Below are 13,908 nucleotides of genomic sequence, written 5' to 3'. Positions count from 1 at the left end.
TTCATCTACTAAACTAAATATATTATATGGGGCCACAATAGTTAGGGAAACGTATAATAAGGGACTCCAAGGGGCCACTAGAAAACTAAATACAGTAATGGGACTGGTTATATAATTAATGGCCACTAGAGGAAATATACAGTATAGTAAGGGGGCACAATATGTAGTAAGGGGGGGTTATTTTACATAAATACAGGATAGGAGTAGTAGTACTGTGCTGTGCCCATATATATAGGATAGGAGCGGTAGTACTGTGCTGTGCTCATATATACAGGATAGGAGTAGTAGTACGGTGCTGTGCCCATATATACAGGATAGGAGTAGTAGTACTGTGCTGTGCCCATATATACAGGATAGGAGTAGTAGTACTGTGCAGTACTCATATATACAGGATAGGAGTAGTAGTACTGTGCTGTGCCCATATATACAGGATAGGAGTAGTAGTGCTGTGCTCATATATACAGGATAGGAGTAGTAGTACTGTGCTGTGCCTATATATAGAGGATAGGAGGGGTAGTACTGTGCTGTGCCCATATATACAGGATAGGAGTAGTAGTACTGTGCTGTGCCTATATATAGAGGATAGGTGTAGTAGTACTGTGCTGTGCCCATATATACAGGATAGGAGTAGTAGTACTGTGCTGTGCCTATATATAGAGGATAGGAGGGGTAGTACTGTGCTGTGCCCATATATACAGGATAGGAGTAGTAGTACTGTGCTGTGCCCATATATATAGGATAGGAGTGGTAGTACTGTGCTGTGCTCATATATACAGGATAGGAGTAGTAGTACTGTGCTGTGTCCATATATACAGGATAGGAGTAGTAGTACTGTGCTGTGTCCATATATACAGGATAGGAGTAGTAGTACTGTGCTGTGCCCATATATACAGGATAGGAGTAGTAGTACTGTGCTGTGCCCATATATACAGGATAGGAGTAGTAGTACTGTGCTGTGCCCATATATACAGGATAGGAGTAGTAGTACTGTGCTGTGCCCATATATACAGGATAGGAGTAGTAGTACTGTGCTGTGCCCACATATACAGGATAGGAGTAGTAGTACTGTGCTGTGCTCATATATACAGGATAGGAGCAGTAGTACTGTGCCCATATATACAGGATAGGAGCAGTAGTACTGTGCTGTGTCCATATATACAGGATAGGAGTAGTAGTACTGTGCTGTGTCCATATATACAGGATAGGAGTAGTAGTACTGTGCTGTGCCCATATATACAGGATAGGAGCAGTAGTTCTGTGCTTTGCCCGTATATACAGGATAGGAGTAGTAGTACTGTGCTGTGCCCATATATACATGATAGGAGTAGTAGTACTGTGATGTGCCCATATATACAGGATAGGAGTAGTAGTACTGTGATGTGCCCATATATAAAGGATAGGAGTAGTAGTACTGTGCTGTGTCCATACATACAGGATAGGAGTAGTAGTACTGTGCTGTGCCCATACATACAGGATAGGAGTAGTAGTACTGTGCCCATATATACAGGATATGAGTAGTAGTACTGTGCTGTGCCCATATATTCAGGATAGGAGTAGTAGTACAGTGCTGTGCCCATATATTCAGGATAGGAGTAGTAGTACTGTGCTGTGCCCATATATACAGGATAGGAGTAGTAGTACTGTGCTGTGCCCATATATTCAGGATAGGAGTAGTAGTACGGTGCTGTGCCCATATATTCAGGATAGGAGTAGTAGTACGGTGCTGTGCCCATATATTCAGGATAGGAGTAGTAGTACGGTGCTGTACCAATATATACACGATAGGAGTAGTAGTACTGTGCCAATATATGTGGAATAGGAATATTTATTAGGACTTTTATATAAAATATTTGATAAGAGGGGCACTAAATATAAGAATAATAATTAATAAAATATAATTAATAAGTAGGAGCACTGTAAGACTGTATAAATGAAAAGATTAATCGGAAATGATATATTATGAAAGGGAATGAAGTCCAATTTAATTTATTAGGTGTATCATATTATTTACTCAGGGGTGTGCATGTAATATACTGAGGAGTCGCAATGTAATATTTGATTTATACAGAGGGCACAGTGTGGCTTTTGTTATGGGAGGCACAGTGTGGTCAGTTGTGTTGTGAGTGGTAAATATTATTTAGGAGCACAGAGTGGGACAGTGTTATCCAGGTGACATTATGCTGTAGTGACGGTGATATTTTTAGTTGCACAGTGTGGAGATATGCCACACACAGATGAAGATATCTGGTGGAAAATTCTCCAGTGATAAGAAAAATAAAAAGGGAGAAGTCGTCCTGCAATTCAGTACCCAAAGGAGAAGACGTGTGACATGTGAGGTACTGAATCCCACTTCTGAGTCTGGTAACTGTAATTACTGACTATTTTTCTGTGGTGCAAGGAACATATGAAGGTGAAGGGTTATAGTTAAGTTATTCTTATTGGTAAGTTAGTGCTAAGCATAATGCAGCCACTGTGAACTCCTGTTAAATAACAAATATTTCTAGGCAGCGGTATGGTGGGCCCCCAGAATCAATTTCTCTGGTGGGCCCCAGGCGCCCCAGTCCGACCCTGGTGGTGTATAATCCGTATGTAGTGATCTCCTCCTAGTGGTGGTGTATAATGTGTATGTAGTGAGCTCCCCCCTAGTGGTGGTGTATAATGTGTATGTAGTGATCTCCTCCTAGTGGTGGTGTATAATCTGTATGTAGTGATCTCCTCCTAGTGGTGGTGTATAATGTGTATGTAGTGATCTCCCCCTAGTGGTGGTGTATAATGTGTATGTAGTGATCTCCCCCTAGTGGTGGTGTATAATGTGTATGTAGTGATCTCCCCCTAGTGGTGGTGTATAATCTGTATGTAGTGATCTCCCCCTAGTGGTGGTGTATAATGTGTATGTAGTGATCTCCTCCTAGTGGTGGTGTATAATGTGTATGTAGTGATCTCCTCCTAGTGGTGGTATATAATCTGTATGTAGTGATCTCCTCCTAGTGGTGGTGTATAATGTGTATGTAGTGATCTCCCCCTAGTGGTGGTGTATAATCTGTATGTAGTGATCTCCCCCTAGTGGTGGTATATAATCTGTATGTAGTGATCTCCTCCTAGTGGTGGTGTATAATGTGTATGTAGTGATCTCCCCCTAGTGGTGGTGTATAATCCGTATGTAGTGATCTCCTCCTAGTGGTGGTGTATAATGTGTATGTAGTGAGCTCCCCCCTAGTGGTGGTGTATAATCTCTATGTAGTGATCTCCTCCTAGTGGTGGTGTATAATGTGTATGTAGTGATCTCCCCCTAGTGGTGGTGTATAATGTGTATGTAGTGATCTCCTCCTAGTGGTGGTGTATAATGTGTATGTAGTGATCTCCCCCCTAGTGGTGGTGTATAATCTGTATGTAGTGATCTCCCCCTAGTGGTGGTGTATAATGTGTATGTAGTGATCTCCCCCTAGTGGTGGTGTATAATCTGTATGTAGTGAGCTCCTCCTAGTGGTGGTGTATAATCTGTATGTAGTGATCTCCTCCTAGTGGTGGTGTATAATCTGTATGTAGTGATCTCCTCCTAGTGGTGGTGTATAATGTGTATGTAGTGATCTCCCCCTAGTGGTGGTGTATAATCTGTATGTAGTGAGCTCCTCCTAGTGGTGGTGTATAATGTGTATGTAGTGATCTCCCCCTAGTGGTGGTGTATAATCTGTATGTAGTGAGCTCCTCCTAGTGGTGGTGTATAATCTGTATGTAGTGATCTCCTCCTAGTGGTGGTGTATAATCTGTATGTAGTGATCTCCCCCTAGTGGTGGTGTATAATGTGTATGTAGTGATCTCCCCCTAGTGGTGGTGTATAATGTGTATGTAGTGATCTCCTCCTAGTGGTGGAGTATAATCTGTATGTAGTGATCTCCCCCTAGTGGTGATGTATAATGTGTATGTAGTGATCTCCTCCTAGTGGTGGTGTATAATGTGTATGTAGTGATCTCCCCCTAGTGGTGGTGTATAATGTGTATGTAGTGATCTCCTCCTAGTGGTGGTGTATAATGTGTATGTACTGATCTCCCCCTAGTGGTGGTGTTTAATCTGTATGTAGTGATCTCCCCCTAGTGTTGGTGTATAATGTGTATGTAGTGATCTCCCCCTAGTGGTGGTGTATAATCTGTATGTAGTGATCTCCTCCTAGTGGTCATGTATAATGTGTATGTAGTGATCTCCCCCTAGTGGTGGTGTATAATCTGTATGTAGTGATCTCCTCCTAGTGGTGGTGTATAATCTGTATGCAGTGAGATCCCCCTAGTGGTGGAGTATAATCTGTATGTAGTGATCTCCTCCTAGTGGTGGTGTATAATCTGTATGTAGTGATCTCCTCCTAGTGGTGGTGTATAATGTGTATGTAGTGATCTCCCCCTAGTGGTGGTGTATAATGTGTATGTAGTGATCTCCCCCTAGTGGTGATGTATAATCTGTATGCAGTGAGCTCCCCCTAGTGGTGGAGTATAATCTGTATGTAGTGATCTCCCCCTAGTGGTGATGTATAATCTGTATGTAGTGATCTCCTCCTTGTGGTGGTGTATAATGTGTATGTAGTGATCTCCCCCTAGTGGTGGTGTATAATCTGTATGTAGTGATCTCCCCCTAGTGGTGGTGTATAATCTGTATGTAGTGATCTCCTCCTAGTGGTGGTGTATAATGTGTATGTAGTGATCTCCCCCTAGTGGTGATGTATAATTTGTATGTAGTGATCTCCTCCTAGTGGTGGTGTATAATCTGTATGTAGTGATCTCCCCCTAGTGGTGGTGTATAATCTGTATGTAGTGATCTCCCCCTAGTGGTGGTGTATAATCTGTATGTAGTGATCACCTCCTAGTGGTGGTGTATAATGTGTATGTAGTGATCTTCCCTTAGTGGTGGTGTATAATCTGTATGTAGTGATCTCCCCCTAGTGGTGGTGTATAATCTGTATGTAGTGATCTCCCCCTAGTGGTGGTGTATAATCTGTATGTAGTGATCTCCCCCTAGTGGTGGTGTATAATCTGTATGTAGTGATCTCCTCCTAGTGTGGTGTATAATGTGTATGTAGTAATCTCCCCTTAGTGGTGGTGTATAATCTGTATGTAGTGATCTCCCCCTAGTGGTGGTGTATAATCTGTATGTAGTGATCTCCCCCTAGTGGTGGTGTATAATCTGTATGTAGTGATCTCCTCCTAGTGGTGGTGTATAATCTGTATGTAGTGATTACCTCCTAGTGGTGGTGTATAATCTGTATGTAGTGATCTCCCCCTAGTGGTGGTGTATAATCTGTATGTAGTGATCACCTCCTAGTGGTGGTGTATAATGTGTATGTAGTGATCCCCTCCTAGTGGTGGTGTATAATCTGTATGTAGTGATCTCCTCCTAGTGGTGGTGTATAATGTGTATGTAGTGATCTCCCCCTAGTGATGGTGTATAATGTGTATGTAGTGATCTCCCCCTAGTGGTGGTGTATAATGTGTATGTAGTGATCTCCCCCTAGTGGTGGTGTATAATCTGTATGTAGTGATCTCCTCCTAGTGGTGGTGTATAATCTGTATGTAGTGATTACCTCCTAGTGGTGGTGTATAATCTGTATGTAGTGATCTCCCCCTAGTGGTGGTGTATAATCTGTATGTAGTGATCTCCTCCTAGTGGTGGTGTATAATGTGTATGTAGTGATCCCCTCCTAGTGGTGGTGTATAATCTGTATGTAGTGATCTCCTCCTAGTGGTGGTGTATAATGTGTATGTAGTGATCTCCCCCTAGTGATGGTGTATAATGTGTATGTAGTGATCTCCCCCTAGTGGTGGTGTATAATGTGTATGTAGTGATCTCCCCCTAGTGGTGGTGTATAATCTGTATGTAGTGATCTCCCCCTAGTGGTGATGTATAATGTGTATGTAGTGACCTCCCCCTAGTGGTGGTGTATAATGTGTATGTAGTGAGCTCCCCCTAGTGGTGGTGTATAATGTGTATGTAGTGATTTCCCCCTAGTGGTGGTGTATAATGTGTATGTAGTGACCTCCCCCTAGTGGTGGTGTATAATGTGTATGTAGTGGTCTCCCCCTAGTGGTGGTGTATAATATGTATGTAGTGAGCTCCCCCTAGTGGTGATGTATAATGTGTATGTAGTGATCTCCTCCTAGTGGTGGTGTATAATGTGTATGTAGTGATCTCCTCCTAGTGGTGGTGTATAATGTGTATGTAGTGATCTCCTCCTAGTGGTGGTGTATAATGTGTATGTAGTGATCTCCTCCTAGTGGTGATGTATAATGTGTATGTAGTGATCTCCTCCTAGTGGTGGTGTATAATGTGTATGTAGTGATCTCCCCCTAGTGGTGGTGTATAATCTGTATGTAGTGATCGCCTCCTAGTGGTGGTGTATAATCAGTATGTAGTGATCTCCCCCTAGTGGTGGTGTATAATCTGTATGTAGTGATCTCCCCCTAGTGGTGGTGTATAATGTGTATGTAGTGAGCTCCTCCTACTGGTGGTGTATAATCTGTATGTAGTGATCTCCCCCTAGTGGTGGTGTATAATCTGTATGTAGTGATCTCCTCCTAGTGGTGGTGTATAATCTGTATGTAGTGATCTCCCCCTAGTGGTGGTGTATAATCTGTATGTAGTGAGCTCCCCGTAGTGGTGGTGTATAATCTGTATGTAGTGATCTCCTCCTAGTGGTGGTGTATAATCTGTATGTAGTGATCGCCTCCTAGTGGTGGTGTATAATTTGTATTTAGTGATCTCCTCCTAGTGGTGGTGTATAATGTGTATGTAGTCATCTCCCCCTAGTGGTGGTGTATAATCTGTATGTAGTGATCTCCCCCTAGTGGTGGTGTATAATCTGTATGTAGTGAGCTCCCCCTAGTGGTGGTGTATAATTTGTATGTAGTGATCTCCTCCTAGTGGTGGTGTATAATCTGTATGTAGTGATCTCCCACTAGTGGTGGTGTATAATCTGTATGTAGTGAGCTCCCCCTAGTGGTGGTGTATAATGTGTATGTATTGATCTCCTCCTAGTGGTGGTCTATAATGTGTATGTAGTGAGCTCCCCCTAGTGGTGGTGTATAATCTGTATGTAGTGATCTCCTCCTAGTGGTGGTGTATAATGTGTATGTAGTGATCTCCCCCTAGTGGTGGTGTATAATGTGTATGTAGTGATCTCCTCCTAGTGGTGGTGTATAATGTGTATGTAGTGATCTTCTCCTTGTGGTGGTGTATAATGTGTATGTAGTGATCTCCCCCTAGTGGTGGTGTATAATCTGTATGTAGTGATCTCCTCCTAGTGGTGGTGTATAATCTGTATGTAGTGATCTCCTCCTAGTGGTGGTGTATAATGTATATGTAGTGATCTCCCCCTAGTGGTGGTGTATAATGTGTATGTAGTGATCTCCCCCTAGTGGTGATGTATAATCTGTATGTAGTGATCTCCTCCTAGTGGTTGTGTATAATGTGTATGTAGTGATCTTCTCCTAGTGGTGGTGTATAGTGTGTATGTAGTGATCTCCCCCAAGTTGTGGTGTATAATCTGTATGTAGTGATCTCCTCCTAGTGGTGGTGTATAATGTGTATGTAGTGATCTCCTCCTAGTGGTGGTGTATAATCTGTATGCAGTGATCTCCTCCTAGTGGTGGTGTATAATCTGTATGTAGTGATCTCCCCCTAGTGGTGGTGTATAATCTGTATGCAGTGAGCTCCCCCTAGTGGTGGTGTATAATGTGTATGTAGTGATCTCCCCCTAGTGGTGGTGTATAATGTGTATGTAGTGATCTCCCCCTAGTGGTGGTGTATAATGTGTATGTAGTGAGCTCCCCCTAGTGGTGGTGTGTAATCTGTATGCAGTGATCTCCTCCTAGTGGTGGTGTATAATGTGTATGTAGTGATCTCCTCGTAGTGGTGGTGTATAATCTGTATGTAGTGAGCTCCCCCTAGTGGTGGTGTATAATCTGTATGTAGTGATCTCCCCCTAGTGGTGGTGTATAATGTGTATGTAGTGATCTCCTCCTAGTGGTGGTGTATAATGTGTATGTAGTGATCTCCCCCTAGTGGTGGTGTATAATGTGTATGTAGTGATCTCCTCCTAGTGGTGGTGTATAATCTGTATGTAGTGATCTCCTCCTAGTGGTGGTGTATAATCTGTATGTAGTGAGCTCCCCCTAGTGGTGGTGTATAATGTGTATGTAGTGATCTCCCCCTAGTGGTGGTGTATAATGTGTATGTAGTGAGCTCCCCCTAGTGGTGGTGTATAATGTGTATGTAGTGAGCTCCCCCTAGTGGTGGTGTATAATGTGTATGTAGTGAGCTCCCCCTAGTGGTGGTGTATAATGTGTATGTAGGGATCTCCTCCTAGTGGTGGTGTATAATGTGTATGTAGTGATCTCCCCCTAGTGGTGGTGTATAATGTGTATGTAGTGAGCTCCCCCTAGTGGTGGTGTATAATCTGTATGTGATAGCTCCTAGGCTGTTACTTACCTGGGTATTCTATGGAGATAAATGTGCCGTAGACCTTCACTCCGCACAGGGTCAGGTAGCCGGCTCTGTCCGGGATGGTGACGGTGACGTAGCGTCCCACCATGTTGCACTCATACTCCTCCTCCTTCCCGAGTCCCAGGGATTCAATCTTTGTGCACCTACAGTAACAGGAGAGTCAGATTATTCCGATATTTCTCTGTTTCCTTTCCTCTTCCTCCAGGACAATTCCTTCACCTGGGATTCCGTGTTCCGCCGTTCTCCGGAGAGTTCCCGATCCTAATCTCCGCCTCGTTGATCCTCTCGTGGCAGCAATCGCCTCGATTTCTGATCTTCACCTTGGTGATGTTGTAGACGTTTAGGAGGTCCACCCTCCACCAGGGCTCCACGTCCAGGTCGGTGTGCGAGCAATGTCCGGCCATGTACGTGGTGCTGGTGTAGCCGTCAATGGCGTTTTCCGAACTTCCAAACTTATCATAGGTGCTGGACTGGGACGTGATCCCTCTGAAGGCCAAGTCATCGCCTAAGATGAGACACAAGGTGCTTTAAGGCGGGATCGGTGGGAGGCGACATCGTGATGACATCATCTGTCATCATCATTATTCAGTTATGAAAAAACGGACATGATGTCAGAGCCCCGCCCCCTGTCACAGCCACACCCAGCGGACCCTCCATGGAGGAACCTACCATCATATTCCTGTTCTTCTTTTTTTTCATCATCTAAAAGACAAAAAAGTTATAAAGTAAAAACATTTTCAAAGGGGTGGGGCCTCCATAAGTACCACCCCCTGCAGTAAAGCAGGTTTGGACATGTGCTGCAAAGTGGAAGATCCAACACTTACCTTCATCAGTGAGACCCCAGATAAAACCAACTGTAAGGAGAAAAGAGGGAGAGTCATGAGATAAACTCCTGGTGGTCACCCAGTAATTGTCACATGTAGCTGAACAGTGAATACACAGAACGGCAGCAATAAAACAGGACGGGACTTCATGTACATAGACACAACTATATATACTATACAGATACAAAGTATCACTTACATATATCATCAAGGGAGGGGAGATCCAAGCCAGAATCATCTGTGAGAAAAAAGAAATGTAGTGAGTGCAGCTCTGGAGTATAATACAGGATGTAACTCAGGATCAGTACAGGATAAGTAATGTCATGTATGTACACAGTGACTGCACCAGCAGCAGAATAGTGAGTGCAGCTCTGGGGTATAATACAGGATGTAACTCAGGATCAGTACAGGATAAGTAATGTCATGTATGTACACAGTGACTGCACCAGCAGCAGAATAGTGAGTGCAGCTCTGGAGTATAATACAGGATGTAACTCAGGATCAGTACAGGATAAGTAATGTCATGTATGTACACAGTGACTGCACCAGCAGCAGAATAGTGAGTGCAGCTCTGCAGTATAATACAGGATGTAACTCAGGATCAGTACAGGATAAGTAATGTCATGTATGTACACAGTGACTGCACCAGCAGCAAAATAGTGAGTGCAGCTCTGGGGTATAATACAGGATGTAACTCAGGATCAGTACAGGATAAGTAATGTCATGTATGTACACAGTGACTGCACCAGCAGCAGAATAGTGAGTGCAGCTCTGGGGTATAATACAGGATGTAACTCAGGATCAGTACAGGATAAGTAATGTCATGTATGTACACAGTGACTGCACCAGCAGCAGAATAGTGAGTGCAGCTCTGGGGTATAATACAGGGTGTAACTCAGGATCAGTACAGGATAAGTAATGTCATGTATGTACACAGTGACTGCACCAGCAGCAGAATAGTGAGTGCAGCTCTGGGGTATAATACAGGATGTAACTCAGGATCAGTACAGGATAAGTAATGTCATGCATGTACACAGTGACTGCACCAGCAGCAGAATAGTGAGTGCAGCTCTGGGGTATAATACAGGATGTAACTCAGGATCAGTACAGGATAAGTAATGTCATGTATGTACACAGTGACTGCACCAGCAGCAGAATAGTGAGTGCAGCTCTGGGGTATAATACAGGATGTAACTCAGGATCAGTACAGGATAAGTAATGTCATGTATGTACACAGTGACTGCACCAGCAGCAGAATAGTGAGTGCAGCTCTGGGGTATAATACAGGATGTAACTCAGGATCAGTACAGGATAAGTAATGTCATGTATGTACACAGTGACTGCACCAGCAGCAGAATAGTGAGTGCAGCTCTGGGGTATAATACAGGGTGTAACTCAGGATCAGTACAGGATAAGTAATGTCATGTATGTACACAGTGACTGCACCAGCAGCAGAATAGTGAGTGCAGCTCTGGGGTATAATACAGGATGTAACTCAGGATCAGTACAGGATAAGTAATGTCATGCATGTACACAGTGACTGCACCAGCAGCAGAATAGTGAGTGCAGCTCTGGGGTATAATACAGGATGTAACTCAGGATCAGTACAGGATAAGTAATGTCATGTATGTACACAGTGACTGCACCAGCAGCAGAATAGTGAGTGCAGCTCTGGGGTATAATACAGGATGTAACTCAGGATCAGGTCAGGATAAGTAATGTCATGCATGTACACAGTGACTGCACCAGCAGCAGAATAGTGAGTGCAGCTCTGGGGTATAATACAGGATGTAACTCAGGATCAGTACAGGATAAGTAATGTCATGTATGTACACAGTGACTGCACCAGCAGCAGAATAGTGAGTGCAGCTCTGGGGTATAATACAGGATGTAACTCAGGATCAGTACAGGATAAGTAATGTCATGTATGTACACAGTGACTGCACCAGCAGCAGAATAGTGAGTGCAGCTCTGGGGTATAATACAGGATGTAACTCAGGATCAGTACAGGATAAGTAATGTCATGTATGTACACAGTGACTGCACCAGCAGCAGAATAGTGAGTGCAGCTCTGGGGTATAATACAGGGTGTAACTCAGGATCAGTACAGGATAAGTAATGTCATGTATGTACACAGTGACTGCACCAGCAGCAGAATAGTGAGTGCAGCTCTGGGGTATAATACAGGATGTAACTCAGGATCAGTACAGGATAAGTAATGTCATGTATGTACACAGTGACTGCACCAGCAGCAGAATAGTGAGTGCAGCTCTGGGTATAATACAGGATGTAACTCAGGATCAGTACAGGATAAGTAATGTCATGTATGTACACAGTGACTGCACCAGCAGCAGAATAGTGAGTGCAGCTCTGGGGTATAATACAGGATGTAACTCAGGATCAGTACAGGATAAGTAATGTCATGTATGTACACAGTGACTGCACCAGCAGCAGAATAGTGAGTGCAGCTCTGGAGTATAGTACAGGATGTAACTCAGGATCAGTACCGGATAAGTAATGTCATGTATGTACAGTGACTGCACCAGCAGCAGAATAGTGAGTGCAGCTCTGGAGTATAATACAGGATGTAACTCAGGATCAGTACAGGATAAGTAATGTCATGTATGTACACAGTGACTGCACCAGCAGCAGAATAGTGAGTGCAGCTCTGGGGTATAATACAGGATGTAACTCAGGATCAGTACAGGATAAGTAATGTCATGTATGTACACAGTGACTGCACCAGCAGCAGAATAGTGAGTGCAGCTCTGGGGTATAATACAGGATGTAACTCAGGATCAGTACAGGATAAGTAATGTCATGTATGTACACAGTGACTGCACCAGCAGCAGAATAGTGAGTGCAGCTCTGGGGTATAATACAGGATGTAACTCAGGATCAGTACAGGATAAGTAATGTCATGTATGTACACAGTGACTGCACCAGCAGCAGAACAGTGAGTGCAGCTCTGGGGTATAATACAGGATGTAACTCAGGATCAGTACAGGATAAGTAATGTCATGTATGTACACAGTGACTGCACCAGCAGCAGGATAGTGAGTGCAGCTCTGGGTATAATACAGGATGTGAGGATATAAGTACAGTATTGTACATGAATTACCTCCTCCATCTACAGATGTCTGGTCGTCTCCTAAAAACAGAAGAAGGGGCTCATCACTATCTTATACATCTCTCAGATAGATAATAGATTGGAGATTATAGATGGATAATGTTACCGTGGTCATCACTGGGGAGCCCGAACACTTGGACCTCGCTTATGGTGAGGGTGCGTTTCTCTCCGGGGATGGTGACGGTCACGTACTGCCCCTCCATGCCGCCACACTCAAAGGAAAGTGTTTGTCCTTCGTACATGGATGTGATGACTCCGCACCTGAGGAGGAGGAGGAGGAGAGTAATGAGGAGACATCTGGAGCGCGTCCCTCCTCTCCTCTGACTCTCGGATTAGTTGGCGCTGTTGATGGATCCTGACATTGGACGTCACTCGGCCTTTTTGCCCACAGCAACCAATCAGAGCTCAGCTTTTTTTTTTAAACTGCTTGGGAAACATGGAAGCTGAGTTCTGATTGGCTTTGATGAATGAGGCCTTGATTTTGTAGCCTCTCCCTGCTCTGGGGTTGTGTTGTCTACATGGAGGTGTCTGTAGGGAGTATAGGGACTTGTCATTACTTACACGGGGTTATCGATGCCTCCATTCTCCTCTGAGTTCCCAACCTTGATCTCTGCCCCGTTTATCCTGGAGCCGCAGCAGTCTCCTCTGTTTGTGACAGCGACGGAGTCGACCTTGTGCTTGGCCTTCAGATCGACCATCCACCAGGGGTCCTTCTGCTCGGCGGTGCCGGCGCACTGGATGTACAGGTAGTTGCTGTCCAGGGATCCGTCTATGGCGTTCTTCGCCTCGCCATACATGTTGTACAGGCTGGACTGACGCGCCACGCCATGACGAGCCACGTTCGGAGCTGCGGAACGTAACATTGGAGAGAAAACAAATAGAGAACAGTCCCACAGATCCCCTCAGTCCTGTCCTCTACCATCACATGGTGGAACCTCAGGGTCTTATATAAACCAGACAAACTATGGAACTAAAGAACTATGGGGCTAGACGAGAATATGGACATCTAGAACTATGGGGCTACACAAGAATATGGACATCTAGAACTATGGGGCTATACAAGAATATGGACATCTAGAACTATGGGGCTAGACAAGAATATGGACATCTAGAACTATGGGGCGAGACAAGAATATGTACATCTAGAACTATGGGGCTACACAAGAATATGGACATCTAGAACTATGGGGCTACACAAGAATATGGACATCTAGAACTATGGGGCTACACAAGAATATGGACATCTAGAACTATGGGGCTACACAAGAATATGGACATCTAGAACTATGGGGCTACACAAGAATATGGACATCTAGAACTATGGGGCTAGACAAGAATATGGACATCTAGAACTATGGGGCTACACAAGAATATGGACATCTAGAACTATGGGGCTATACAAGAATATGGACATCTAGAACTATGGGGCTATACAAGAATATGGACATCTAGAACTATGGGGCTAGACAA

The 13,908-nt window shown here is 44.1% G+C and overlaps 1 protein-coding gene across 1 annotated transcript in view; it reads right to left on the bottom strand.

Moving 5' to 3' along the window:
* Positions 1-13,908, bottom strand: part of LOC140105204 (uncharacterized) — a 44,694-nt gene that overhangs the window by 15,677 nt on the left and 15,109 nt on the right. Inside the window, exons 6-13 of the mRNA XM_072129160.1 lie at positions 13,000-13,285; positions 12,545-12,699; positions 12,430-12,459; positions 9,508-9,546; positions 9,309-9,338; positions 9,154-9,186; positions 8,704-8,989; positions 8,470-8,627 (exon numbers count right to left, since the gene is read on the bottom strand). Of these exons, the coding sequence (XP_071985261.1) occupies positions 8,470-8,627; positions 8,704-8,989; positions 9,154-9,186; positions 9,309-9,338; positions 9,508-9,546; positions 12,430-12,459; positions 12,545-12,699; positions 13,000-13,285 (1,017 nt within the window). The remainder of the gene's footprint in view (positions 1-8,469; positions 8,628-8,703; positions 8,990-9,153; positions 9,187-9,308; positions 9,339-9,507; positions 9,547-12,429; positions 12,460-12,544; positions 12,700-12,999; positions 13,286-13,908) is intronic.

The sequence above is a fragment of the Engystomops pustulosus genome, chromosome 10, assembly GCF_040894005.1.
Source record: "Engystomops pustulosus chromosome 10, aEngPut4.maternal, whole genome shotgun sequence".
Taxonomy (NCBI): domain Eukaryota; kingdom Metazoa; phylum Chordata; class Amphibia; order Anura; family Leptodactylidae; genus Engystomops; species Engystomops pustulosus.
Note: the sequence above shows the minus strand (reverse complement) of the source record. Positions and strands in the feature narration are given on the sequence as shown.